Source organism: Musa acuminata, chromosome BXJ2-3, assembly GCF_036884655.1.
Source record: "Musa acuminata AAA Group cultivar baxijiao chromosome BXJ2-3, Cavendish_Baxijiao_AAA, whole genome shotgun sequence".
NCBI lineage: Eukaryota > Viridiplantae > Streptophyta > Magnoliopsida > Zingiberales > Musaceae > Musa > Musa acuminata.
The window spans coordinates 12,827,034-12,854,924 of record NC_088340.1 but is presented as its reverse complement, the minus strand read 5'-3'; the positions used below and the strand labels follow the sequence as shown (position 1 = coordinate 12,854,924).

At 46.5% G+C, this 27,891-nt stretch overlaps 3 protein-coding genes, 1 long non-coding RNA gene and 1 other non-coding gene across 5 annotated transcripts; 4 read left to right on the top strand and 1 right to left on the bottom strand.

Moving 5' to 3' along the window:
• The first annotated feature begins 34 nt into the window (after positions 1 to 34).
• LOC135607429 (short-chain dehydrogenase TIC 32, chloroplastic-like) lies at positions 35 to 5,667 on the top strand. Its single transcript, XM_065099238.1, has 8 exons — positions 35 to 289; positions 869 to 1,100; positions 1,216 to 1,295; positions 1,897 to 2,050; positions 2,232 to 2,310; positions 3,231 to 3,315; positions 3,952 to 3,998; positions 5,378 to 5,667. Exons 1-8 carry the CDS (start codon positions 184 to 186, stop codon positions 5,534 to 5,536), a joined length of 942 nt encoding a protein of 313 aa, XP_064955310.1. The 5' UTR covers positions 35 to 183; the 3' UTR covers positions 5,537 to 5,667.
• A 136-nt stretch (positions 5,668 to 5,803) lies between these two features.
• On the top strand, positions 5,804 to 5,966 carry LOC135608622 (U1 spliceosomal RNA). The gene has a single exon (XR_010485596.1). It is a non-coding gene; the product is annotated as a U1 spliceosomal RNA (small nuclear RNA).
• A 1,846-nt stretch (positions 5,967 to 7,812) lies between these two features.
• LOC103973413 (uncharacterized) lies at positions 7,813 to 9,141 on the top strand. Its single transcript, XM_009387973.2, has one exon. It carries the CDS (start codon positions 7,813 to 7,815, stop codon positions 9,139 to 9,141), a length of 1,329 nt encoding a protein of 442 aa, XP_009386248.2.
• Positions 9,142 to 12,561: 3,420 nt separating this feature from the next.
• LOC135606480 (uncharacterized) lies at positions 12,562 to 13,864 on the bottom strand. Its single transcript, XR_010484826.1, has 2 exons — positions 13,327 to 13,864; positions 12,562 to 13,257 (listed from the first exon to the last, which is right to left on the bottom strand). It is a non-coding gene; the product is annotated as an uncharacterized LOC135606480 (long non-coding RNA).
• A 5,322-nt stretch (positions 13,865 to 19,186) lies between these two features.
• Positions 19,187 to 26,711, top strand: LOC103973380 (uncharacterized). Its single transcript, XM_009387934.3, has 7 exons — positions 19,187 to 20,395; positions 21,595 to 21,719; positions 23,224 to 23,853; positions 23,956 to 24,259; positions 24,689 to 24,854; positions 26,076 to 26,178; positions 26,271 to 26,711. Exons 1-7 carry the CDS (start codon positions 19,328 to 19,330, stop codon positions 26,386 to 26,388), a joined length of 2,514 nt encoding a protein of 837 aa, XP_009386209.2. The 5' UTR covers positions 19,187 to 19,327; the 3' UTR covers positions 26,389 to 26,711.
• The last annotated feature ends 1,180 nt before the right edge of the window (positions 26,712 to 27,891 follow it).

Below are 27,891 nucleotides of genomic sequence, written 5' to 3'. Positions count from 1 at the left end.
GCGGCCACATTAGTCTTCGCTCTCTCGTGGACACATCAAGTGGGATGATGCGGCTTCGTGCGTTCCTTCCTCGGTGCTCTGCTCCAAAAGATCGGAGCACCGATATAATCCCCAAAACCTTGTCGGCAAGATCGTGGACAGAGAGACCAAAAGGGGAGAAGGGCGAGACGGACGGAGAGGGAGATGTGGCCGTTCAGCCGGAAGGGGGCGTCGGGGTTCTCCTGGTCATCCACCGCGGAGGAGGTCACCGAAGGATTAGATGGGAGCGGCCTCACCGCCGTCGTCACAGGTCCGCCAGATCTCCCTTTCTTTTTTTGTTGATTCGGAAGTTGTTTAGCTTCGCTACTCTCTCGAGACCTCTCTCTCTCTCTCTCTCTCTCTCTCTCTCTCTCTCTCTCTTGATGCGGCGTTTGTATCAGATTATCTCGTAGGATGAAGTAATTATGGAGTGCCATCGTAGAGGAGAAACAATCAAAGCTACGATGACATGGAGAATCGTTAGACATACCTCGATGTTTTGGACCTAATGCTCAATTGTTCGGGATGGGTATCATAGGACGAGGAAAGATTGCCTTATATGTCGTAATAGAGTTCGTGGTCTTCAATTAAGCGGCTGTTATTGTTGGGTCTGCTTTCTAATTGAGCTGCAAGATTGATTTGGGGGTGCTGAGAATTTTGATTTTGATATCTGCTATATCCTGTGAACCACGCTGTCATATAGCATACAACAGTTCCTTTTGTGTGATTTAAAATATTTTTGAAGTAGTTCTATAGCTAACTGCGGACCTTTTCCTTGATATATTTAGTTGTACAAGGTAGTGAACTAGTGATCCTTGTGTGATATTTGCTTGAATGCTTATGGTTGCAGGAGCATCGAGTGGAATTGGTGCTGAAACAGCCCGGGTTCTTGCACTTCGAGGTGTTCGCGTAGTTATGGCGGTTAGGAATTTGTCGTCAGGTGCCACAGTAAAGGACTCGATTTTAAAGGAAATTCCGGCTGCCGAGGTTGATGTCATGGAGTTGGATCTTACTTCGATGGCATCAGTGAGAAAGTTTGCCTCTGAATTCAATTCCTTAAATCTTCCTCTGAACATCCTTATGTAAGAGACCCAACTACGAGTTATTTTTTTTGCTTGAGATACACAAAATTCTGTTTGCAACATCTACTAAACTCTTTCGCTTGTTTGTCTTCGTGTTTTTTATTGTCATCGGAAGCAACAACGCAGGGGTAATGGCAACTCCATTCTCACTCTCTCAAGATGGTATTGAGCTGCAATTTGCAACTAACCATGTTGGTATGAGCTCCGATGCCTTGGCCATTCTGAGATTTTTGTATGCACTAGCAGAAGCATTTAAATTTTTTTTTATGACAACTAAATATATGGGAATCTTCTATTCTCTTCCAAAAAAAAAAATATTCAGCATTTTATATTTCTTTTTTTGAAAAGGAAGCACTGTAGGTGACTAACGATTAGGAAAGACTTATGCAAAGATTTGAAGAGATGAGGATGTTTAGATGTATGCACGAATGCATGCTGTTAATATGGAATATAGACATGGAAGAATCATCTAACATGGTTTTGTCATGCCCATGGAAGAATCAGGAATATATTGACAACGTAGTCTGGGAAATTTTGGGTTAATATAACCAGGATGGTCACAGAAGACCGTAGATTATTTTATCGGAGTTAATAAGAACTGATTTGATGGCTCATTGAATAATTCAGTTGGGAGCAGCAAATTTTTACTGTTGCTGCTTGTATGGAACATTGAACCTTCTTCTACATTTTAATTTTGGACATTTTCAACCTTTTATGTTTTACACATTAATTATGTTCTCCAATTTGGTGTTTAATGGCCAAAGTTATGTCTGAAGTTCAGTCTAATGTTTTGCAGGCCATTTTCTTCTGACTTACCTTCTATTGGACAATATGAAGAATGCATCCCGTACATCCAGAATAGAAGGCAGGATTGTTAATGTTTCATCAGAGGGGCATAGATTTGCATACAGTGAAGGAATTCGTTTTGATAAAATAAATGATCAGTCAGGGTACGATGGAATTGTGTGTTCCTGAATATATTAACTTGAGATTTCCTGTGATTAGTCGGCCAAAATTTTCTGATCTTTTGTATGCTGTACTATTATTTTCTTTTTGGTCTAAATTCAGGTTATATTAGACAAGATGAAACAGGAAGAAGTTCTTTATTGGTTTATAATTTTTTCCTTGCAGATACAACAGCATTGGTGCCTATGGGCAGTCAAAGCTTGCGAATATATTGCATGCTAATGAACTTGCAAAATGCTTCAAGGTTCATTCTGCTAGAGACTGCAACTATTATTATAACACAATTTTCATTTTTCACAATCTAGTGTGAATATCTCAGTTATTTCTTGGAACATATCCTTCATCAGTTGTAAAGCTTGATTTACTGCGTTTATATGACAGATGTCCTCAAATAGGCATTACAATTTTCTAATTGTTAAGAACCTTATGCATCAATTGGTTCTTTAGCTCGGCACTCAACTGTTACCATGTCAGGGAACAAGCTATTGGGTGTTATTTGGCTCCGTTTGTCACTCATGAAGGTTCCTAGGTGCTAACCAATTTTCAATTCTGATAAGTTGCTCAAAATTTGAAAATAAAAATTTTGAAGACAATAGTCGTTGTTACATATTACATTGATATGGACATAGATGGTCTTAAAATTATGTTGACTGTCATTATGTAATAGTTATTTCTGTGTTGTCATTTAAAAAAAAGTTGCACAATAACTATATCACAAAAAAATAGCTTAAGTAACTAGAAGAGGAAGGACTGTGATGTTGAGATCCTGGTCCCAATATACCATGGTCTAAAGATAAATGGAGGTATACATTCCTTAAGATTCCATAATCTGTAAAGACAATAGGATCCTTGTTTTCTGCATAATGAAAACCATAAATAATGAAAAGAAGCATCTCAATTTACACTTGATAATGTAAATATAAATGCTGAGACTGAAGTAAGCTTATCAGGAGTATAAATTTCACAGATTCTTAGCTTAATGGAAATTTATAGCCATCAATAGTGGGCCAAAAGTGAACTGAATTTTGCTTGTGGTCGTGTAATACTTGTTAACTGACAACAAGCTTTTTGGAGTTTTTCCTTGTATCATGCTATTATTCCTATTGATTTTGATATGCATATATGAGGAACATTATCAGCTGGCTTCTTTATTTGTCTCAACAGGAAGAGAAGGTGGAGATAATTGCCAATTCACTTCATCCTGGATCGATTATCACAAATCTTCTTCGTTACCACAGTTTCATAGATGGTAAACAAATAGAGCTCCATGTGTTTTTCTTGCAATATTTGATTTATTGGACATGAGAATGCTTGTACTTGATTCATGGTTCTGGACATGAGTATTTAATAACGTGTGGCAAAGCAGGTTACGAAACTGTTTTTCAGTTTGTTGTATCATATAGATGAATAGAAAGCTATTTTGTTGATATACAAGACAGCCTCAAGTGAGAAACGACATTAATCTCATCTTGTGACCAATCATGGACATTCAACTTTTCTGATAAGACTTCTGGCCTTAGAGGATATATTTATCATGTATATTGATTATTTTAATTCACAATGATGAAAATCTTGCATAGTAGGTTCGTCACCATTCCAATGTTGATCTTTATTGTTTTGTCAATAATTGTATTATGGGATGATTTATGCATCAGTAGTTACCAAATGAAGACTAAGTTGATTTGTGTAACGCCTGGTTGAGCGTACTTGATTGAACTGATGGTCACAGGCAAATTTCTGACATTACTCATGCTTTAATCTAGTTCACAATCCAAAACCAAATATGTGCATTTAAGTTCATCTAAGAAGTTTTCAGTTTTAAAATGTAAGCTTGAGTCCTTGATGTTTCATCTAACACAGTGCATCTTCTTTTGATCTAATGCAGTCATTGCTCGTACGCTCGGGAAGCTAGTGTTGAAAAATGTGCAGCAGGTATTTTTTATGTTTGTGTTGTTTATATTTTTAGTGAGTCGAGTCCTTACAAACAATAAACAATAGCTATCTAGCATCTGAGTCATCTTCACACATTAATGCATGTTTGACATATTTAAACTAAACCAAAAGATAGCATTCTTCTTGTCAATTATTAAGCAAGTAGGACCTGGCGGACTGGTGGTGAAGGTGATCCTATGTTGATACCATATTTATGGACCATACCATGTCTTTTGGTGCCGACGTATCAAGTAATCTATTAACAATTTTTGATTGATATGGGCATACAATACCATACTGACTGGTACACACAAACCTTGTGGGTACCAATGCTGGTATCAAAATTTTGGTTCTGCCACTTTGACTATGTAGGCAGATCACCAGATTATGGAATTACTAGATCAACATCTATTTTTGTAGATATAAGTCAATAAAATCACCTCGCACTCGCCTGGCATAATATTAAACCATGACTTGAGTTTATTATGCTATTTTATAGAATTTATTTAACATGAAGCTTGAGGTTTCATGTTATCGGTGCATAAAATGTGATTATCAATTAGAATTTGATTTTCTAGATTATTTATTACCTGCTTTGACTAATCAAGGAGCTTAATATGCATCCATTTCTTACCTTGAACACAGTCGAATTGAAAAATGAAAAACTCAAATGACTACTATAGTTATTTAGTTATCTAAGTTTTTAGCTTTTTATTTTTTTAATCTGATAAGGAATTTTTATAATCATTTTAATCAAGAATACTGTTAAATTTTTGTATCACACACCAATATGCATGTATTGCTCATCAAGTATTGTCATAGTTTACAATGTCATTTTACTTGAAATCTATGTACATCATGAGTCGCATGTTGTGCATTTCTCTTTGCAAGTGTTTTCTATAACATCAAACAGTCCAATGGACAAGGATCTTTCTTGACCTTGCAATTGTCTTATTCATATACATTCTCAGTTAGGAATACAGTCCTGTGTTTTCTTTTGTTTAAAAATATAAATTACTAGTAATGCCTACTCTGTTCTATATAAATCCTTGTGTGAGATGAATAATTTTGAAGTACTTTAAGATGATCAAATCCATTCCTGATCACTATCTGGTTCATTCCAAGGACTCGAGTATCATTAGCCACGTTCCTTACACTCAACAAAGCTGGAAAAGAAATAAAAATATCTAACAAAGGAAAACAAGCACATCCACGGATTTAGTTTTGCAGTTTCATGGATACTCCGTTGTGATATATGAAGTGATCAGTCATCACTATCTCATGTTGTCCATTTGATAGAAAGTGAAGCATAAAAAGATCACTCAGTTGATTTATTAATTTGGATTATCTGGTGATTTTTTCAATCAATTTCTTGACAGGGGGCAGCAACCACATGCTACGTAGCGCTGCATCCTCAAGTCAAGGAGGTGAGTGGCAGGTACTTTTGCGACAGCAATTTAGCTGAGCCAAGTTCAAAAGCCAAGGATGTGGACTTGGCGAAGAAACTGTGGGACTTCAGTGTAGATTTAGTTACCTGATATGTTTGAAACCTATGGTTAATAGTACAACAAGTATTTCTTGTCAGAACAAATAAATACTTCCAAGGATGTTATTGTGGTTTGTTCTGGATTTAATTTATCGATAAAGGACGTGATACCATTTGGGTTTATGCAAGTGTTCTTGGAAAAGAATTCGAGTTCAGAATGGTGTGCTTGTGAGATGCAAATAGTACCACATCGGTTATATTAGATGCAGTAAGGGGGCGAGAGGTGTATAAGATAGGGAGCCCCCCGCGTCAGGAAACCATACTTACCTGGACAGGGTCGACGGGCGATCAAGAAGGCTCGTGGCCTAAGCCAGCTGCCTCTATTGCACGTGGGAGGATCGCTGGCTTACCATCTCCCCCAAGTGGGAGAGTGGATGTCATAATTTGTGGTAGAGGGGGATTCGCGTTCGCGCGGCCCCTACCCAAATCTAACAGAAAATTTCTCTCGGAAGAAGAAAGACTTTTTTAACACAAGCAATAATTACTGTACGGTTGTAGTCGATGGACACAAATTGCAAGCATATTAGTAGCCGTCATCCAGGTGACGACTCATTAAAGTAATCAGATGGACTCATCAATGACTAACATAACATTGACGGGCAACTAACTTGGATCAGACTCAATTTTCGTCGGTGTTTAACGTCAGCTTTGAATGCTCGACACATTTAAAGTTCTCATTATCGACAGTTGTTAACTAGAATTGCGGTGGTAGGATATGTTTACACATCAATGCACCTCGATCTTGATCTTTCGAACAAGTTGCAGTACGTTTTTGAACCTAAAAACCCTCATGGATGCGCTCGCTCGCAACGAACGATGTCAGGGACCATCAGGAATGCGTCGTGATCTATATCCTCAATATCATGGACTGCCATTGGATTACCGAACAGTTCTTACCGGAGTTTCGATGCTATCCCTTTCAATCCCCAGGCAGAACAAATTCGTGGGAGACCTCCTGTTTAACTCCTAATCCCACACTAAACTAAATTCGATGCATCAGATGCAGACAGAAGAGAGAAAGAACCTCAGAGAAAAGAGGCTCCACTAGCGACCTACCTGCATGCCTACCCCATTGATGAGGGTTAATAATTACGATAAGACTTGTGTGACACCCGTTGACGTCCCACTCCCCTGTTAGTCCGACACCGCGTGACTGACACGGGTCGGAACGTCAACCGAGACCCATTAACGACCGCTCAGGTTCGATTCCACACGCTACGCCGATAGCAATGTCAGACGTCATCAGAAGGTACGATCCTACCCCCTACGGGCAGGCACATCAGGTAACACCGAACTCCCCTATAAATACCCTTGCATTCTTAACGAAAAAGAGAGGAGACAGAACAAACAACCCCACCACGATTATTTACTGACTTGATCATCGGAGGGGTCGGGTCGAGTTCTCCCGTCCCGACCTGTGTGTAGGGACGAAGGCGAGACGTTTCTCTCCGGGCGCGTTGGCCAGGAACCTCCTCCCGAAGGAATCGGCGACCCGTCATCCGGACCCGAACCAAGCCGCGTCGGCCCCGAGGTCACGGCTAAAAAGTTGTTTACATTAACATAATGGCGCTAGAAGGAGGGCCGATGTCAAGGGATCGCCAGGCCGACTCAGCCGAAGCTGCAGTCGAGGGGGCGCATCCGGTCGGGGTTCCAAGGGAACATCCCCCGCGGATAGGTCTCCGTAGCGAATACCCCGCTGCAACTTCAGAGCGCTATTAGCGAATCTTCAACGACCAGGGCTTGCTACCGCCCGACACCCCCTCCACCGAACCACCGCCCGTCTCGTCCAAAGCCTTTCTCGACCTCACCCATCAGGTCCAAGTTCTAACCGGTATGATACAGTCCATTATTCCACTCGTCTCAGGAACGTTGCATCCCCCGGCCACCGAACCAGTGCGACAGCAGGAGCCGCCTACTCAGGCTCAGGCGCAGCCCTTGGAGCTTCCCACTTCGCCTCGGGTCCCGTCGTCCCCGCTCACTGATCGAGTCACGATGGACCGGAGGGGCCACACCCAACCCGAGGCCTTTCCTTCGGCCTCGATGGACTCCCTGCGAGCCTAGTTGCTCCTCGTCAGTCAACGGCTTGACGAGGTACAGAAAGAGGTCCGCAGGTCGAGAGGAGAGCTCGGGGAGGACATACATCAGGGATCCCCATTTGTCCCCGAAATACGGGATCAGACGGTCCCACAGAATTTTCATCTCCCCTCTCTCGACACGTACGACGGCTCCACCGACCCAGCAGACCACATAGCCACTTTCCGCACCCAAATGGCACTGTATGGAACTTCTGACGCTTTGATGTGCAGGGCGTTCCCCACAACACTAAGGGGACCAGCCCGCACGTGGTACGGCGGCCTGAGAACCGGGACCATTGCCTCATTCGACCAGCTCTCTAGAGATTTTGAGCTCCACTTCCTAGCCAGCGCGCGACCAAAACCATCCATTGCCTTGCTTCTCGGACTACACCAGAGGGAGGACGAGTCCCTCTCCCACTTTGTGAACCGTTTTGCCACTCAGATCCGAGGATTATCCGACGCTCACCCGTCTCTATTGATGCAGGCGTTCATGACAGGACTACGACGTTCCCGATTCTTCTGGTCCCTCGTTGAGAGACCCCCCTCCGCGATACCGGAGATGCTTCAGCGGACAAACCAGTTCATCGCGGTTGAGGCTTGGATGGCCGGAAAGCAGGAAAAGCACACGAGGGTTAGACCGGAGCCGGTTCGCGGGCAACAGCCTGCCGCGACTAGGCGCAGGCTGGACCAATCCGACCTACCCGCTCCGAGGCCTCCTTTGCCCCTCCTAGGCACATCTCGAACGGAGATATTTCTCCAGATAAAAGAGAGAGGGTTACTCAGGGCTCCCGTTCCGATGAAAAACCCACGAGAGCTTGCCGATCAGTCCAAGCATTGCAGCTTTCATAGGCAAAATGGGCACGACATCGAAGACTGCCGCGAACTGAAGCGACAGATCGAGGAGCTCGTCCGCGCGGGCCACCTCAGTTGGTACATCCGACGTAACGGGGAGTCCTCGCCTCTCCCGGAGGGCCCCGTGGAGCGCCACATCGATGTCATCTCCGGAGGACCGGCGGCTGGGGGAACCAGTATGTCGGGGAGAAAGGCATATGCCCGTTCCGCCAGGATCGACGCTCCCCAACGTGGTCCCGACCCCAAGGTGGCATTCCCTCCCGAGGACGTCAAGCCACCGCAGCACGACGATGCGCTTGTGATAATGGCTCGAATCGCTAACGCCCAAGTGCGGAGAATCATGATCGACACCGGAAGCTCAGCCGACGTGCTCTATCTGGACGCCTTCCAGAAGTTGGGGTTAACAAAAGAATCCCTAAAGCCTATCTGCTCGGCGCTCATGGGGTTCACCGGCGACTCCATCTCGCCATTGGGGACTGTCACCTTGCCCCTCACCTTGGGAGCGCCGCCCCGAACAAAGACGGTGATGCCCACCTTCTTGGTGGTGGATCTTCCTGCTGCCTACAACGCCATCCTCGGCCACCCCACCCTCAACAAAATTAGAGTTGTAGTCTCCACCTATCATCAAACGGTGAAGTTTCCTACCCCCACCGGGACAGGTGAAGTTTGAGGAAGCCCCCGAGAGTCCAGACGATGCTACCTGACGGCGGTCTCGCTGCACAAAAAGGCGAGGACCGACCAGCCTCTTGAAGACCCGAGAGAAGAGAAGCGGCCGACGCCACACCCGGAGCCGATGGCGCCCACTTGCGACGTGCCATTGATGGAGGATCGCCCAGATCGGACGGTCCGGGTCGGGTCGGAACTCCCCGGGCAAGAGCAAGAGCAGCTCGTCGGTTTCTTACAGGAGAACGCAGATGTCTTCGCCTGGTCGCCATCCGACATGATCGGCGTCAACCTTGAGACCGCCCAGCATCACCTGAATATATCACTTGACGCCCGGCCAGTAAAACAGAAACCACGATGACAAGCCCCCGATAGGCAGCTCGCCGTCCGTGAAGAGGTGGAGCATCTGTTAGCGGCTGGCTTCATCGAGGAAATCAAGTACTCGCGATGACTATCCAATGTAGTGCTGGTGAAAAAATCTAATGGGAACTGGAGGATGTGCGTTGACTATACGAGTCTCAATCGGGCATGCCCGAAAGACTGCTATCCCCTCCCAAGAATCGATCAGCTGGTCGACGCGATAGCCGGGCACGCCCGCTTGTCGTTCATGGACGCCTTCTCCGGATACAACCAGATCAGAATGGCGCCTGAAGACCAAGAACACACGGCTTTCATCACCGACTTGGGGGTGTATTTCTACAAAGTCATGTCGTTTGGGCTCAAGAACGCAGGCGCCACCTACCAGAGGGCCGTGAACAAAATGTTCACCGCTCAAATCGGGCGGAACATCGAAGTCTATGTCGATGACATGATCGTCAAAAGTCGCATGGTGGCAGACCACCTGACCGACTTGGCTGAAACATTCTCTACACTCCGGAAGTATGGCCTACGGTTAAACCTGACAAAGTGCACCTTCGGCGTCGGGTCGGGAAGGTTCCTCGGATTCATCGTGCATGAAAGGGGAATCGACGTGAATCCGAAAAAGGTGCAGGCGGTCATCAATATGCAGGCTCCTCGAATAGTCAAAGACCTATAGCAACTAAACGGACGGCTTGCTGCCTTATCCCGATTTCTGTCTCGGTCCGGTGATCATTGCCTCCCCTTCTTCTGGGCGTTAAAAAACCCCAAGGACTTCCGGTGGACGGTGCAGTGTGAAGAGGCTTTTACACAAGTCAAGCGACACCTGGCCAACCTTCCCCGCCTTGCTTCGGTCGTCTTCGGGGAAAAGCTCAGCGTTTACTTGGTCGCCTCCCAGCACGCGGTCAGCTCCGTCCTAACCAAAGAAGTTTCCGGGGAGCAACTACCGGTCTACTACGCCAGCTACGTCCTGAACGGGCCCGTGGAGCGGTATCCGCCGCTCGAAAAGCTCACTTTGGCGCTTGTGCTGGCATCCCGGAAATTACGCCCTTACTTCCAGGCTCACACGATTGAGGTAATCACTGACCAGTCGCTCCGGCAGGTTTTGTCTAAGTTTGATGTCGCAGGTCGACTCCTCAAGTGGTCGGTAGAACTCGGAGAGTTCGACATACATTACGTTCCAAGGACTGTCATCAAGACCCAGTCCGTAGCCGACTTCATCGCAGAACTGGCCGATGGTAGGAATGGAAGCCCCGAGCAGACGGAGGAGGCGTGGGACTTGCACGTGGATGGCTCGGCTACCTCCAGCAGCGCCGACGCGGGGTTGGTACTCTCAACTCCCGACGGACGCTCATTCGAACGATCCCTCCACTTCCGGTTCCGGGCCACCAACAATGAAGTCGAATACGAGGCGCTCCTGGTTGGACTTAAGCTGGCCCTTGAAATGCAGGTGGACGTCATTCACATCTTCACTGACTCGCAGCTCGTCGCCGAGCAACTTAGCGGTGGGTACGAAGCCAGAGAACCAACCATGGCAAGGTACCTAGCAGAGGTAAAAAGCTTAGCTTCCAACTTCTCCCGCTTCACGTTATCCAAGGTACCGAGGAACCAAAATGAACAAGCCGACGAATAGGCAAAGATGGCTTCAGGACTGGACCACGGAAACTGCCCCGCGGTCGAAGATCTCCCATCCCACGCCATCTCAGTTTTGTCTGTAGCTCCGGCCGAAGCGCACACCACGTGGGTACAGGAGATGCTGCTCTTCAAACGCAACGGGGTCCTTCCCGACGACGAAGCCACGGTGCGCCGCATTCGTCGAACGCAAGCATGGTATTCCGAGGTGAACGGATGGCTCTACAAACGGTCCTTCTCACAGCCCCTGCTGCGATGCCTCGAGCCTAGCGAAGCGAAAGCAGTCCTCGCCGAGGTCCACGCGGGGATCTGCGGGGAGCATATCGCTGCTCGAACCTTGGCCTACAAAATCCTTCGTCAAGGATACTACTGGCCCACCATGTCTCAAAACGCTAGAAACTACGTGCAGTGGTGCGGGCCCTGCCAGTGGCACGCCCGAACGCCCAGGCAGTCGGCGGTCCCCTTGTCCCCATCGACTGCGCATGGCCCGTCGCTTAGTGGGGATTGGACCTCCTTGGCCCTTTTCCATCGGCCTCGGGGCAACGACGATACATCATCGTGGGCGTGGATTACTTCACCAAATGGACCGAAGCCGAGCCGCTAGCGACAATCACGGAATGGCAAGTGGAGAAATTCGTTTGGAAGAACATCATGACTCGATTTGGCTTGCCAAAGGCCATCATCACGGATAATGGATCCTAGTTCACCAGCGCTCGGTTCCAGGAGTTCTGTGCGAACTACGGGATTCAGCTAAGGTTCAGCTCTGTGGCCCATCCCCAGACAAACGGGTTATCCGAAGTCACTAACCGATCTATTCTAAACGAACTCAAAAGGAGGGTGTCAGCAGCCCAGTCAGCTTGGGTGGACGAGCTCCCCAGTATTCTGTGGTCCTTGCGAACCACTCCCAAGGCCGCAACCGGAGAATCCCCTACAACCTCTCGTTTGGGACCGAGGCTGTCTTGCCTCCCGAGATGGTTTTCCCCACCCTGAGGACGGCAAGCTATGACGAACGAGTTTCGACCCAGGGACTGCGAGCCGATCTCGATCTGCTCGAGGAGCGGCGCGCTAATGCGCACCTGAAAGATCTCTCCTATAAAAGGGCCGTCGCTAGAATTTATAACCGCAAGGTGCGGCCTCGGCCAATTAAGTTGGATGACTTGGTCTTACGCAGGGCCGAGGTTAGCGACCCAACCCGAGCACGTGGGAAGTTAGCTCCCAATTGGGATGGCCCTTATCGGGTGATCGAAGTCGTTAGGGTCGGAGCATACTGACTCGCGACAATGCAAGGCCATGCTTTGCCAAGGACTTGGAATTCACAAAACCTCAAAAAGTTTTTTCCGTAATATAATGAGTTCGGACGTAATAAAGCGGAAGTTACGTTAACATAAGTTAGTATAAACACAACGTGTTAGGCAAACCATAAGACAAACAAGCACGATGAGAATAAAAACAGTCATACCATTTTCTTCCATTACATTTCGCACCCAAACAACAAAAAGGAAAAACATGTACAGACGAGCCTACATTATTCCTCTGGAGCGTCGGGGCTGTCGTCAAAAGGGACTTCGTCCGGCATGTCGACGTCCATGTCCTCGGGGAAGGAGTCGAAAGGATCCTCCGTGACTTCCAGGTCGGGGTGGCGCGCCTTAAAGCGAGCAAGGGCAATTCGGTACCCATACTCGTACGAAACCCGCCCGGTCCGAACAAGGACAAGCTGAAAGCCCGAGGATGCTTTATAGTCCTCGATCAATTTCTTGTCCTTTTCTGGCCTTTGGCGAATCTCGATGGATAGGGCCTCGATAGCCCCCCGCGCTTCGGCGCGCGACTCCTCCAACCGACGGATCAGCTCGACCGACTCCACCCTTGTCGAACAAGCCTCGGCCACCGACACCTTCAGATGCATCTAAAGCTCCTTATTCTTCTCCTCGGATGCCCTGAGCTCGGACCGGAGGCGCGTCGCCTCTGCGTCCAAATCCGAGGTGCATTGCTCGGCCGCCGCGACCACCTCAGGAGCCGCCCCGGCTCGGACCTCCTCCACCTGCTTCCGGAGGTCGGCATTGCGGTCGCTCAGGAGGTCGATGATTCACCCCGCATCGCGAACGCGCTCCATCAGCGCCGCGGCATAGTGGGTGCCCTACAGACAAACGGGTTAGAACAAGAGCTACCCAGACACACGTAATCGAACCAGCGGAACGACACTCACCCATAGCAACGACTTAGCCGACCTAACAAGAAGAACCTCCGAGGGCAGAGTGTACAGATCTCAAGCTATGTCGGGATGGAGCCCTTCGCAGATAAACCCGGTTGCGGAATCCCTATCGGCCCACACCCGGCTGCCCCGGGAAAGGCCTTCCCAACGGGCTGTCAGCGGGTCGGAGGGCTTGCCCGGAGAAAGATCGCCCATCGCACGCGCCTGGTAGGGCTCGTCCTCCCCCCGGGCTTGGAGGCGGCAAAGCTCGCAGACAGAGGGCTCTCGAGGGGCTTTCCCCGCCACATCCCTACTCGTGCCGGCTTTGCCCCGCCCGAGGCTTTTCCCGGCCCGTCCGGTCGGTACAACCACAGCCCCCGCCGGTTGGGCCGATGACCCCCCAGAGGTTTTTGCCGAGGTCTTCGCTTTCTTCCGAGGGCGACCAACCTCAACGTCCACTGGGGCCTCCCTCGAGCCAGCCCTCGCCTCGGCCGACAGACGCGTGGACAGGGCCGTCGAGGTCTTGCCCCCACGAAGGTCTCGGAGAAGCACCATCTCTGCGCGAAAACACCAACATTGGTTAGCTGGCAAATTGATCCCTAAAGTAAACCCTAAAGCTACCCCTCAGGGCATACCTCGAGGCATCGGGCTAAGACCCGCCTCGACCAACCATTGCTTGGACATATTCCGGATGGCTCTTGAGGTTGGGAGGATTTCTTTAAGCCTTCGGAGCTCTCAGTACTCCCCATCATCCAGACCCAGGGCGGTGTTGTCTATCACGCGCGCCGCCCATTGAAGCCCGAACCCCTAGTCCTCCGAGCGGCTGACGAAAAAGAAACGCCCCTTCCATCCCTTATTACTGGAAGGAGCCCCGCTCACTCGGAAGCCCACCCGGGCGTACAGATAGTAGCCCCCCGACCCTTTGGAAAGCCAGAAACAAGAAAGGAAGAGGGATCGGGTCGGGATGATGTCGGCATAGTAACACTCCCCCAGGAACGCCACCAGATAGCGCCAAGAGTTCGGCGCCATCTGAGACGGGGAGATACACCACCATGAGATACATGAATTTATGATGGGGTGCAAGGGGAGACGTAACCCGGCCTCAAAAGCATCAAGGGTAAGGGCGAAGCTCTTAGGAATCGGATCGTACGCCCGTTGGTCGGGCTCGGGGGCATGGAGGGCGAACTCCTCCGGGATGCCATAGAGGTCCCGGAGACGATTGAGCAACGACTCGCTCACGGTGGAGTCAAGGTCGTGCGGCAACATCAGGGCCTCAAGGGCCCGGGTCGCTTTCTCGTCAGAAGACGAGTTGGGGCTCGACACAACCGTCGTTCGCTCATCTTTAGCCAAGGAAGAGGGTGAAGAGGTAGGGGAAGAAGACACCATCCTTACCGACCTTTGGGAAAAGAAGAAGAGCGATCGGCGCAAACGAAAACGGTGGAGTATGTTAGGATCGAGAGCACTAAGAGGGGGCGGGGGGGGGGGGTGAATTAGTGCAACGGATAAATTTCAGCGATTAAAAACGAAAGCTGCGTTCGTTTGATAAAAACTATTTTGATGCAAAAGCCGATTCTAAGAATACTTATGATTAAGTGCAATTTATATCTAAACACAGTTTGCGTCTAAGCGCAGTTTACGCAGTTTGCGTCTAAATGCAGTTTGCGTCTAAATGCAGATTGCGTCTAAGCGCAGTTTGCGTCTAAGCACAGTTTGCGTCTAAGATCAGATTGCGTCTAAGCGCAGTGCAGTTTGCGTCTAAACGCAGTTTTACGTCTAAACACAGTTTTACGTCTAAACGTAGTTTTACGTCTAAACGCAGTTTGCGTCTAAACGCAGTTTTACGTCTAAACGTAGTTTTACGTCTAAACGTAGTTTGCGTCTAAACGTAGTTTTACGTCTAAACGTAGTTTTACGTTTAAAAGTAGTTTATGTCTAAAACACAGTTTTAAAGGGATCTGAACTTAGAAACTTCGTTCGTAAAAGCGCAGAAGACAGTTTTGCAGAATCAAAACGTAAACGTAAACTGTAACGTATGAAAACACCGATTTACGTCTGAATGCATATTCGGAAAGATCAGCACTTAGAAACTTGTTTGTAAAGGCGCAGAGAGCAGTAGCTATGTAGGAGGTTTGCAGTAATGATAAAGTGCTCAAAATAAACGCAAACCAGAGATTTAGAGTGGTTCGGTCAGTCTTGACCGACTCCACTTTTGGCTTCCTCCACCGACGAGGTCACCGACGTCAACTAGAGGCCTTCCTTCAATAGGCGAAGGCCAACTGCCCTTTTACAGATTCACTCCTTTTGATGGGCTCAAAAGACAACCCTTACAGGACCTTTCTCTCCTCTCTTTACAACTCAAGACTTGAAGAACAGAAAGAGGAGAACTTTAGGACTTTTCACAAATTTAAGCTCTTAGAATCACAGAAAAGATCAAGAATTCAGTGTAGGTCTGTATCTTTTCAGTGCTGAATGGGTGGGGTATTTATAGGCCCCAACCCAATTCAAATTTGGAGCTCAAAACGATCAAATCCCGGAATTCCGGGATCAGGCGGTTGCACCTCCTGACTGGAGAGGTTGCACCGCCTGGCAGAGCTCGAAGACTGAGCCCAGGCGGTGCCACCTCTTGACTGAGGCGGTTGCACCTCTCTGCCAGAGCTCGAAGACCGAGCTCAGGCGGTGCCACCTCTTTGTCAGGGAGGTTGCACCGCCCAGTCTAGCTCGAAGACTGAGCTCAGGCGGTGCCACCTCTCTGTCAGGGAGGTTGCACCGCCCAGTCTAGCTCGAAGACTGAGCTCAGGCGGTGCCACCTCCTGGCTGGAGAGGTTGCACCGCCCAGTCTAGCTGGGAGGCTTAGCCCAGGCGGTACCACCTCCTGGCCTAGGCGGTTGCACCTCCTGGTGCAAGCAGGGTCCGAATGGTTAGCTCCATTCGGCCCAATTTCAGTCTTTCAGGGGCCCAATTGCCCCAAGATTAAGCTAATGGGATCACCTCCCATTTTCCAACTTAATCAACGTGCTAACTACAATTAGATCTAAGACAATTTCTGCAGCTTTGCTTCGGTGCGTCAATCGCTTCTTCCGGTGAGTTTCCGACGAACTTCCGTCGATCATCCGATGAACCCTCGGTGATGCTCCTGCGGACTTCCGGCAAACTCCTGGACTTTGCGACGATCCACTTGGCGAGTTCCGACGAGCTTCGCTTGGCAAGCTTCTGGACTTCTCGGATCTGTTCTCGCAGAACCTCTGATGACCGTCCGAACTTCCGTCGAACTCTCGAACTCCCAACGTGATCATGAACTTGACTCCGGCGCAACTCCTGCTGCTTGTCTAACTTTCATCGTAGTTAATCCTGCACACTTATCTCAACACATAGATTAGACAACAAATGACAATTGACTTCATCATCAAAATTCGAGATTCAACAGAGTATGGAACGGCAGAATAGAGACAAGTGAGGAGACATTCGAGGGGCTAGCCGCGCACTATTTATAGACAAAATCCCGCCAAGAACAGCGACCCTTTCTCTTCTCAGGCACGTCGCATCGGGATGACACAAACATTATTCCGTCATAAATACAGCTTGATAGAGCGACCGACAGGCGCGTTACACGTGACACCAGCGAGCTTGAGTCGTCGGTCTCCTCGAAAACTGGCGATTCACAAAAAGGTTCGACCCCTGGACTTCCGAACAGACCGAAGGGCACTTGGCCACCAACACCTCCCGCAACACAGCGTAACAACTCCAATCGAAGTAGCTCCTCGGTAGCAGCCGCCTATGTCATGCTCTTCGGCCTCGCGACATCCGAAACCACTCCTACGCAGCCTGTTCGCCCGAGTTCAGCTCCTCGGCAGCAGCCGCCTGCGTCGTGCTCTTCGGCCTCATGACGCCCAAAACCACGCCTGCGCGGTCTGTTCACCCAAGTCCAGCTCCTCGGCAGCAGCCGCCTGTGTTGTGCCCTTCGGCCTCACGACGTCCGAAACCACGCCTACGCGGCCTGTTCGCCCAAGTCCAGCTCCTCGGCAGCGGCCACCCGCGTCGTGCTCTTCGGCCTTGCGACGTCCGAAACCATGCCCGCGCGGCCTGTTCGCCCGAGTTTAGCTCCTCGGCAGCGGCCACCTACGTCGTGCTCTTCGGCCTCATGACGTCCGAAACTGCGCCCACACAACCTACTAGCCCGAGGGAGCTACCTCCCCAACGGCCGAGCCCAATCCGACCTGTGAGTCGCTCTTCGAGGTTCCTCGGCCATTCACTACCCAGCGCCGTGATGGCTCACCCGACCTACCTCGATCGCCAAGCACTACGAGTTTACGCACAGGGCGGCGTACCGGCCTTTGGCCGACGAAGAAAGCTCTTTAAAGCTGAAGCCATGCCTCAGACCCCCCCCCATTACGGCAACTAACGCATAGCTTCATTTGGGGGGGAGAATGATGAGGGTAATAATTACGATAAGACTTGCGTGACACCCGCTGACGTCCCACTCCCCTGTTAGTCCGACACCGCGTGACTGACACGGGTCAGAACGCCAACCGAGGCCCATTAATGACCGCTCAGGTTCGATTCCACATGCTACGTCGATAGCAATGTCAGACGTCATCAGAAGGTACGATCCTACCCCCTACGGGCAGGCACATCAGGTAACACCGAACTCCCCTATAAATACCCTTGCATTCTTAACGAAAAAGAGAGGAGCCAGAACAAACAACCCCATCACGATTATTTACTGACTTGATCGTCGGAGGGGTCGGGTCGAGTTCCCTCGTCCCAATCTGTGTGCAGGGACGAAGGCGAGGCGTTTCTCTCCGGGCGCGTTGGCCAGGAACCTCCTCCCGAAGGAATCGGTGACCCGTCATCCGGACCTGAACCAAGCCACGTCGATCCCGATGTCACGACTAAAAAGTTGTTTACACTAACACCCATGATCGTCCCATCGAGCACCGTGAGCCCAGAGTAATCCGAACTCCGAAGCAATGAGTTCCCGGCTTCTGATGCGAGAAGACAGCATCCTGGGACGAGAACGCCAAAGTGACCCGTGACTGACTGCGCGGCTACCCGGTACTGTCAATTCCATCTCCCTTTGGTTTCAGATCACCGATGGTTAAATAGCGCACCGTTATACGAATATATTACATACTCCGTTGTCGGTACGAAGCTCTTAGTCTGAGTCACGGTTTCTTTCCTCCTCCTTCCTTCCTTTCTTCCTTTGTGCCAGCCAAATAATAGATTGAGGAGTCGGACAAATCTTCACCTTCCTCTCTCTTCTACTTGTCTCCTTTAGATGATTTGAGGGCGTTGGACTTCCATCGTCCCCAAAGCCCACGCAACGATGACCGCATCACCATCGGTTTTTCTTCTTTTAGTATCCATCGTTGGTTTCATACCATTCACCGTCAGATCGACGCCATCTGGACTCCGATGCTTTCTTCTGGCGCCCTCTTCCTGGGGTAATCTCGTGAGTGAGTTGTCGAATACCAGAGACGGAGGGATCCTATTAAAGGGAGACGAAACCTAGAAGTCCACGTGGCTTCCCGCCGCGTCCTCATCCAAATCGGTGACGTGACATCCAAGGCACCACTCGCACCGACTTTTTCATGGTGAGACGCCCACCCTCCGTTGACTGTACCAAGTAGCCGACACGTGAAGGAATGATGTGCGAATTGTAAGGTCATCGAAACCAATAAGGTGAACAAATATCCAGTTGGGGGTCACCTCTTTTTCTTTCTACTAAGCTTACGTTTCGTGGCAAATGATCTCATTCCCTTTCTCTTAGGATCCGCTACAACAGTCTTAATTTATTGTTTGTCCTTAATAAAGCTACAAAGATGATGATAATAGTATCATTGTTAAATAATTATTAATAGGGTTTTCTTCGTCATCTTCGTCCTGTTATTCCTCTCTCTCTCTCCCACGCCACCAGAAACCCTCATGGCCCTTATTCAATGATCTTTGTCTAGGGTTCGATCTTGGTAATTTTCTTCCTTTCTCGATTGAGGGGGAGTCGTTTCACAGCTCGTTGGCAATGGCGGAATTGGACTCCAACCTCCTGGAGGAGCTTGTCCGCGGCCACCTCGACGGATGTATGACCGCCGCTGCCCTCGCTTCTTCTTCCTCCTCCTTCTGCGTCGGCGACGACGACCAGCTAGTCCGGCGGCGTCGCCGCTCCGTCCTCGACGGCGACGAGCTCGCCGAGTCCTCCGCGGCGGCGCGCCGGCACTCCCGCATCCTCAGCCGCTGGGCCGCCCGCCAGGCCGAGGAGATGATCACCACCATCGAGCAGCGGAACCGGGAGACCGAGTTGATGGCGCTCGCCGGCCTCCACACCGTCTCCATGCTCGACTCGTCCTTCCTCCGGGAGCCAGGGCGGTCCCCCTCCTCGTCTCCGGTGGAGCGTCCCGCGGCAGCCCGCGCGTCGTCCATCCTCCAGATGTGGCGCGAACTGGAGCACGTTACGGCTTCTGCAAGGGGGCGGAGGGATGCCGCGACGGACTCTGTGGACGGCGATCGGAGCCGCGGCGACGTCCGGCAGCTAGGCGGCAGCTCGGCGGCCGCGAGCGAGAGCGAGTATAACGGTTACGACCGGTGGACTCATGGGGGCATGGTTTTATCGCGACGGCCGGGTGAGGAGGAGGACGATCAGAGGTCGAGCAGGGAGCAATCACCTGACCTCGGGGATGGCGAGAGGGAGAGAGTGAGGCAGATCGTTCGTGGATGGATGACAGAGAGCGGGATGTCGGACACCGAATCAAGAATCTCTCCGAGAAACGACACCCAGAGGGCTGAGTGGCTTGGGGAGATTGAAAGGGAGAGGGTGAGGTTGGTGAGGGAGTGGGTGCAGATGGCCAGCCAGCAGCAGAGAGATGCTCGGACTAGCAGGAGAGAGAGCGAGAGGGAGAGGAATCATGATGGATCAGTCACGGATCATGAGGACGGCCAGCCAGAGCATGTCCAAAGAGAGTTGCTGAGGCTGCGAGGGCGGCAGGCCCGACTTGAGCTGATCATGAGGATGATGACAGAGAGGCAGAGGGAGCTTCAGAGCTTGTCGGAGCATCATGCAGTTTCCGAATTTGCTCATCGTAGTCGTATTCAAGTAAGCGGCCAAAATTGCTGGGTACCAGAGTAGATCTTCTGTAGTTTAACAAATATATCAATCTAAATCAATCTGCCTTTTACTGGAAATTGGAAATATGGTGTTGGTATCCTAGGTTAGACAGTTGTATTTCATGCATTCATTCACTTATCATTTAAACAGCAGAAATTGGCACACATGTTTCATTTTCTTTTCTTCCAAAAGAATTTAAGTCCATCTTAGAGTATACTATTAAGAGAAGGATGTGAACTTAATAAATTGACTACAACACCAATTTTTCTTGAAACTGCTCTTTTAGATTAAGTTGAGATGTCGATTGACCTGGTTTAGGTGGACTCCTGTAACAATTTTATGTTATACTTGCGTACTTCAAGTTTGGAGTTTGAAGCACTTAATGGGCTTCAATTCTTTCCCCCTTTTCTTTTTCACTTTTGAGTTGAGTTTATAAATGCCACGGGTTTCACCTGATTCATTTCAACTCTGTTGGTATTTCATCTGAGTTCACTTGCATAATATTAATTAGTCTTAATTCAGTGGATCTAATGAAGGCAAAGTAGGTAATAATAACCAAAATATCTTGCAGTTGCTGTTATGTGCTGCCCTCATTTAATGTCCCCAGGTAAAACAAGTTCTATTTCTGATTTATCTTAGTTTTAAATTTTTTTTATGTAGTTTTAAGGCAAGTACAAAATATGCTTGAGATCAATGGTGCAAGAGAAAAATAAGAATAAGAAAGTATTACTGCATTTATATTTGTGAATATTCAAGTTGTGTGTTGTGTAAACATTCAGAGACTCCTTTGTTCCTTGTGTTACTCAAATTCAATTGATGCACATAAGTCTTGCAGTTGCCTGTATTCCCTGAATGCAGACGGTCTTCTGCAGAGAAACCTTGTTCTAGTTTGGCAAATCTGTCTTCAATTTCCAAGATTTTAATATTTTTCAGTACCGCTTAACAAGAAACATTGAACTTCTATACCATAGAGACTTCAATGAAAGATATACTAACCAACTTTACGTATATCTCCATCTGGGATTTACTGCAAAGTTAAGACATGTTCCCTACAATGGTAGCATCTTTCTTTATGCATTTTCTGCCCTATAATGGTAACTGAGTTTGTAAACATTATCTGATGAATCACAAGAAATATTATTTTTATGACAATGGTGCAGAAGTCTGATTATTTTTACTTCTTCCAGTCACTACTCAGAGGTAGATTCTTAAGAAATGAAAGGCCAAGTGAGGATGATGAAGAGAGACAGCCTTCAGTAGCAGCAAGAGAAATAGGTCAGCTCAGACAACGTCATCGTGTATCTGGTCTAAGGTATGTGTTCTTCTACCATTTTAATTACAATTATTTTGTTACCATGGTGAATTAAGGTCTCTTTGCTAGTCCAATTGATTTTAGCTTTCTGTAATGATAGCTTAGAATATTACTTAGGAGAGAAAAAGAATAGTAGATATGTTGGTGGCAACATTCTGAAGTAAAAAGGTGGAGTAAGCTAAGCAAGAACATGTAACGATCACCTTATCTAATGCACAGAAGTATGCTATAGGTAGAAGAGTTGTGATTGAAGGTGTGCCTCTTAGTCATTTCTTATTAATAGTATGTGGCATATCTAGCTTACATGAGAGAAATTATTGGATTGAGTAGTTGACATCAGTGAAAATTCTCTTTAATATTTTATTGTTTGAAATCTCATTTTAATATCTTTTGTCCCTGTGAATGTGGGACCATCATCACAATATGGGGTATGTATCATTTGCACAACAAACATACTTGGAGCAAGGTGTCGGATATTTTGCCTTGCAATATATGAGTGAAGAATACATGTTGGTGTTTGTAAGTACCAAAGTGTGGATCTTACATGTGCTCAGGTTTTGTTATGTTCAATTGATCTGTGTCATAAACTGGGATGTTCGACTAGCCTCCTGGCAGGTGGAAGTAGGACTATATAGGATTTTCTGCAAATTCTTGGGAAAATATATGAAGGACCAATTAACCTGTAGGGTCTTCAATACTTGTAATTATTAGTTGTAACAGATTTATTAGGCATGATGTAACAATTAACTTCTGCTGGAGTTTATCAAGTGAGTGGGGATTTCCACATCTTGAAACAAAAACTTAATCTTTCCCTTTAAGACTTTGGTTCCAAGAAGGCAGCAATGTTCAGAACTAGATATCTAATGTGAGTGTGTACAGATAGAGAAAGACTTGTATCAGTGACAAATTCTGCATTGGGCTGCCCTTTTGGAAGAAATTTCGGTTTCTTTTTTCTCAGTATGATGCATGATGAAGTTAAAGTGTTTGCATTCCGTAGCAAATTTCTTATTGCTCCCAAGGAATTTTGCTTTCCCTAGCTGTTTGTCTACTTAATTTGTATTTGTATATTAATTTCTAATTTTGCTTTAATTTGGTTGTGATTGAATGCAGTAATCTCCAAATCGATTAAGTGGAACATCAATCTTTGGGCACTGGTTTCTGCAGATCTGGAATTTTATAAATCATGTTCATCTGGCAAAGAAAACATGACACCATGCATTATTTTCTTATTTGATTGTCATATGTCATTTGAATCCTGTCAAGATCTGGACACATGAACTTTGTATTATTAGAAATGGTCCAGATGTTCTAGTATCCACATTTAAATCAGAAAGCAATAATAATTAAAGCTATAAGGTTGCGAATCTAACATGTTCTTATTGCTGATCGCTCAATTATTCATTTTTCAAAGAAGAATTCTTTTATGAATATCATGTTTTGCTTTTGTTATAAAGATCTATTCTGAATTGTGTAAATAGTAAGAGATGCAATTTTTTCTATCTAGAGAGGGTTTTCGCTTCAGATTAGAGAACATTGTTCGTGTTCAAGCAAACAGCCATAATGATGCTTTGGCAAGTCAGAACTTTGCTACTGCTAGAACTGATCATTCTCAAGAAGGCACTACCCTGGAGCTACCTAATGATAATCAGGACCAGAACCAATCTAGAACTGAGGACATTAATTCGCATCAACTGATCCAAACACATGCAACAACCGAATTGGAGACTAGCCGTACCGGTAATACTATCAACATGGAGGAATCTGGTACTCAGCTGGCTGGTTTACAGGAAGAAGCAGCACAGGAGACGAGGGATTCTGAAGCAAGTACTGAGGTTGGTTTCAGTGAGTGGCATGCAGATGCTGGAGAAGAATTTGATGGAAACAGGCAGGAAAATGTAGTCCAAGACTGGTCACATGACACATCAGAGAACAGAGATGAAGAGGATAGCCATCTTCCAGAAGTGCACGAGGAATGGCATGAAGATGAATCTCATGATACTGAAGAGACCTGGCATGATGAACAGTCTGATGATTTAAGAGATCCAAGATCAAGTCCAACTAGAAGAGTTAGTAGATTTATTCCACCTGATGATGAAAATGTGTATAGCATGGAACTCAGGGAACTCCTAAGCAGGTAGTTTTGGTTATCTTAAAGATTTGAGCTTGATTTCATGCTAATTTCAATTTTTTTTCTTATTCGGTTATGATTTGCTGAATCAGTTGTTCTACCTTGCAGGAGAAGTGTTTCTAATCTTCTTCATAGTGGTTTTCGTGAAAGCCTAGACCAATTGATACAGTCCTACATTGAACGGCAAGGCAGAGCTCCTGTTGATTGGGATCTGCAAAGAAGCTTGCCTTCTCCGAATTCACCAGAAGATGAGGACAACCAAGATGATGATCTAAATCAGGAAATTCAGGATGTTGTAGACAGACCTCAAAGTGTGTTTCCACCTCCACCACTGCCGCCCCGACAACCTATATGGCGCACAGGCCTACATCACAACAATTGGTCCAGACAAAACATGCATCGATCAGAAATTGTGCGCTATCTTGCCCGTAACATGTGGATTCATCACCTAAAGCCTGCTATCAATCAAATTCCTTTTATTTTAAAAGATGAATCTCGATGCATAGACTGGTTCAAAACTAACTTAAGAAGTCATTATGCTTTTTACTATGTATAGTTTCCTCGTTCTTAATTTAAGTACAAAATCTCTTGAGATGCTACCAAGATGTTACCACCATGTAAATTTATTAATTTTATTGCTTAATTACCACATTTCACTCATCTGTGTAGCCACCGAAGTTGGACTGTTTAGCTAAGTAATTTCTAACTGTACCTCACCTGAGAGTAACACATTGACGCATTTTGATCTATATTTTCATGTCTAATATTGTCCTATTTTTACTCATGCTTGTTCTCTATATTATGGTATTGTTTCCTACCTGAAGTTGCTTTATTGATGCAGGAGTGGGATGCTATTAGTGATTTAAGGGCTGACATGGCTAGACTACAACAAGGGATGAGCAATATGCAGAGAATGTTGGAGGCTTGCATGGACATGCAACTAGAGTTGCAGCGTTCTGTTAGACAGGAAGTTTCTGCCGCTTTGAATCGTGCTGTTGGAAGACAAGGTCAATGTCACTTCTTCATTGAAATCATCATTTGCATTTCTAATGAAATATCTATGGTGCTTAAATCCAAATGTCATCTTGTCGATACATCCACCTTCTTAATCAGTTGCATTTTTTCCTTCTAATCAATATCTCTGAATGTCTCACATATGGATTCTAGATTATGTAGCTACTGCACTCAGTATGGATTACATGTCTGCCCATGGCCACATAGCTAACTGTCGAATCATAGCCACTCCCATTTAGCCGATGATCAAATCACTGCCATTCTCTTCTGCTTCATATAAAAGCATGCTCAATTCTCTCCAACGCTATACCATGACTGTACGACTGGAAATAGCCTAGGTTATCATAATGTGGAAGCATCAAAATGCCCTTGATCAACCATCTGTCCACTTTGTCATTATGCCCTCTTCAGTACTGGTGTTTTCTGTTATGCTCATCTTTATATTTTGTCAAAACTGATTAGAAGTTTTTGTCACATCCAAACAGTGCACCACCTTTGTTTGTTCTCCCTTTTTTTCATAATCTTCCTTACGTGTCCAGTTGGAACATTTCTCATGAAGAATATATTAGCCTCTTTCAAGGAATCCATCTTGCTGATCTGAGTTTGGCACTCATGCTCAAGCTTAAGTTCAAGCACTTATGTTGCAACTTGAGTTGTTTGCTTGATCGAGAAATCTGTTGTCCAGCTGAGTTTTTGAATTATTTAAATTTGCAAGCTGATCATGGTTATATTACTTGGCTACTTTGTAAGCTGAAGCTCGAATGTGGCTTTTATCTTGGTCTGTTGATTAAGTGAATCAGAATTAATTATTGAGCTGGGTCTAAATGGTCATAGTTGGTTTTGTTTGTTCATAGCCCCATCTTAACCTCAGGTTAGAGGGAATGCTGATTTCTGCTGGTGAACATAGTGGGTTCACGTACGAGGTTGTTCTCAGGAAGGACATAACTGCTAAGTCTTAATCATTTCTGCAAAGAAGTGGCACAGAGAGAAACTGTCATGTTTCTTTTAGTATCAACTTGAGGCCTTCATCATGGGCAGAATATGTTCTTTTAGACCAAAAAAATTCTTGTAGCATATTTGTAGATTGATTCGTTTTTAGAGTGTCTTTTTTTCCCTTCAGAATATTCAGATTGACTCAGCATATTCTGGCTTGAAATAGAGAACTTTTTGGCACTTTTCTGATATTTTGTTGACTGAAATGAGTCTGTTTTCAGGTGTGTGTGAGGAGTCATCCGATGATGGATCCAAATGGAGTCAAGTTAGGAAGGGCACCTGCTGTATCTGCTGTGATAGTCAGATAGATTCCCTTCTGTACAGGTTCGCGTACATCCTTTGGGTTTATGCATCTTGGTTGCAACTTACTGTTAATCCCCCCTCTCCCCCCCCCCCCTCCCCTTCTGCTTCATCAGATGTGGGCACATGTGCACTTGTTGGAAATGTGCCAATGAATTAATCCGAAGTGGTGGCAAGTGTCCGTTGTGCCGTGCACCCATCGTTGAGGTGGTCCGAGCCTATTCGATACTGTAATGTGAAGGAAACTCAACATGAGAGAAGAAGAAAAGGAATATGAGTTGCTGACAGCCGAGTATTCCGAGTGTCGACTGACCAAGGAGTCGAGCAACCTGAAGCTGTACATTATTATTTTTGTGCCTCCGTTCTTGTGGTTTTTGGAGCAGGCAAAATGTTTCAAGTGGAATGGCGAAATGGCACCTTTTGTAATGTTCAATGTTACATTGGTATGATTCTTCGTGTAATCTACATTTAGCAAGCTTTCCATGCAAATGTTCTGCATGGAAAGGTCTGCTTGTGAATAGTTGAATAAATGTGGCACGACAAATGGTGATGGTTAAGATGATCAAGCAAATAGTTGATTATATATATAGGTATAATTGGGATCAACATCAACTGAAAACCAAACTTTCTTCGAATTGGTAACTTCGAGAAAGTCAACTTCACTTCTCTTTAATTTAAACTAATATAAAAAATAAAAAGAAAGAGAGAGAGAGAGAGAGAAAGTTGTGGCTGCCTTTGCCCGTAGCCTTTCCGCTCTGTCGCTGTGATCGTCTTCGTTGCCTCCCAAGAATCAATCCCATAATGGTATTCTCGTTGACGAAGCTCGTTGCCTCCTAAGAATCAATCATATAATTGTCATGGATAAAGTTCTAAACAGGATGTTTAATGTAATACTTATATATGTCCGTATTTTTTGGTTTATTTATGCTTTACATAACATATATAGGGACGATCGAAGACTTAAAAGCCTTATTTTAGTTAGGTTTGGTAGTCTTCTTAAGTTTGTAAATAAAAGTTATGTCATGTGGACACTTGTGAGAGATATTCGGTCTATAATGGACCATTTTGATCCTTTGTTGTATAATCGTTCAGAGTTTGTAAAGTCTGTTTGTAATTTATATTGTCTATGAAGTGTTTCCTGGAATGTTTGCTTGTGAATCCCGAGTGAGGCGCTTTCTCTAACCCATTTTCTCTTTTGTAGGTCCTAAGAGACCATGGGAGGTTTCGGGGAGGCTGACATTTGCAGACGTATACATAAGGGTGCCACATGACTTAGGCAAAACCAACTAAGTCCATGATATAACAACATTATCGTTGATGAAGTTTCATGATCGTCTTCATTGTCTCCCAAGAATCAATCCCATAACGATACGGCATTATCATTGATGAAAACCTCAAGATCCACGAGAGACATTTAGGATATCAATTAAAAAACCGTGCTGGTGTGTTCACATCGATGACAAATAATAAATAAAATATATTAACTAGTTTATATGATAAAAAATATATCGAAAGATAAATCAAATATCATCTTCATTATTTATTTAAAAAAAAATTAAATACATAAAAGAATCGGCTTAATCTGTTGTCATCAAAGCCTAACTGTTGCTTGTCCATTTGGGGTTCCGAGAAAACTAATAAAAAGAAATCACCTCGCTTCAACGCTGCTGTCGGCTCAGCCACGGCGAGAGTCGCAACCAGCCACACGATACGAGCATGAGAGAGACCGAAAAGCCA

Bases quoted from the DNA above. Each gene is read 5' to 3' on its own strand.
- LOC135607429 (XM_065099238.1), top strand. From the start codon at position 184: ATGTGGCCGTTCAGCCGGAAGGGGGCGTCGGGGTTCTCCTGGTCATCC. The intron at 1,101-1,215 runs GTAAGAGACCCA...TGTCATCGGAAG, and splicing joins CTTCCTCTGAACATCCTTAT to CAACAACGCAGGGGTAATGG. The intron at 3,316-3,951 runs GTAAACAAATAG...GATCTAATGCAG, and splicing joins TTACCACAGTTTCATAGATG to TCATTGCTCGTACGCTCGGG.
- LOC103973413 (XM_009387973.2), top strand. From the start codon at position 7,813: ATGGCACTGTATGGAACTTCTGACGCTTTGATGTGCAGGGCGTTCCCC.
- LOC103973380 (XM_009387934.3), top strand. From the start codon at position 19,328: ATGGCGGAATTGGACTCCAACCTCCTGGAGGAGCTTGTCCGCGGCCAC. The intron at 20,396-21,594 runs GTAAGCGGCCAA...TACTTCTTCCAG, and splicing joins CTCATCGTAGTCGTATTCAA to TCACTACTCAGAGGTAGATT. The intron at 24,855-26,075 runs GTCAATGTCACT...GTCTGTTTTCAG, and splicing joins TCGTGCTGTTGGAAGACAAG to GTGTGTGTGAGGAGTCATCC.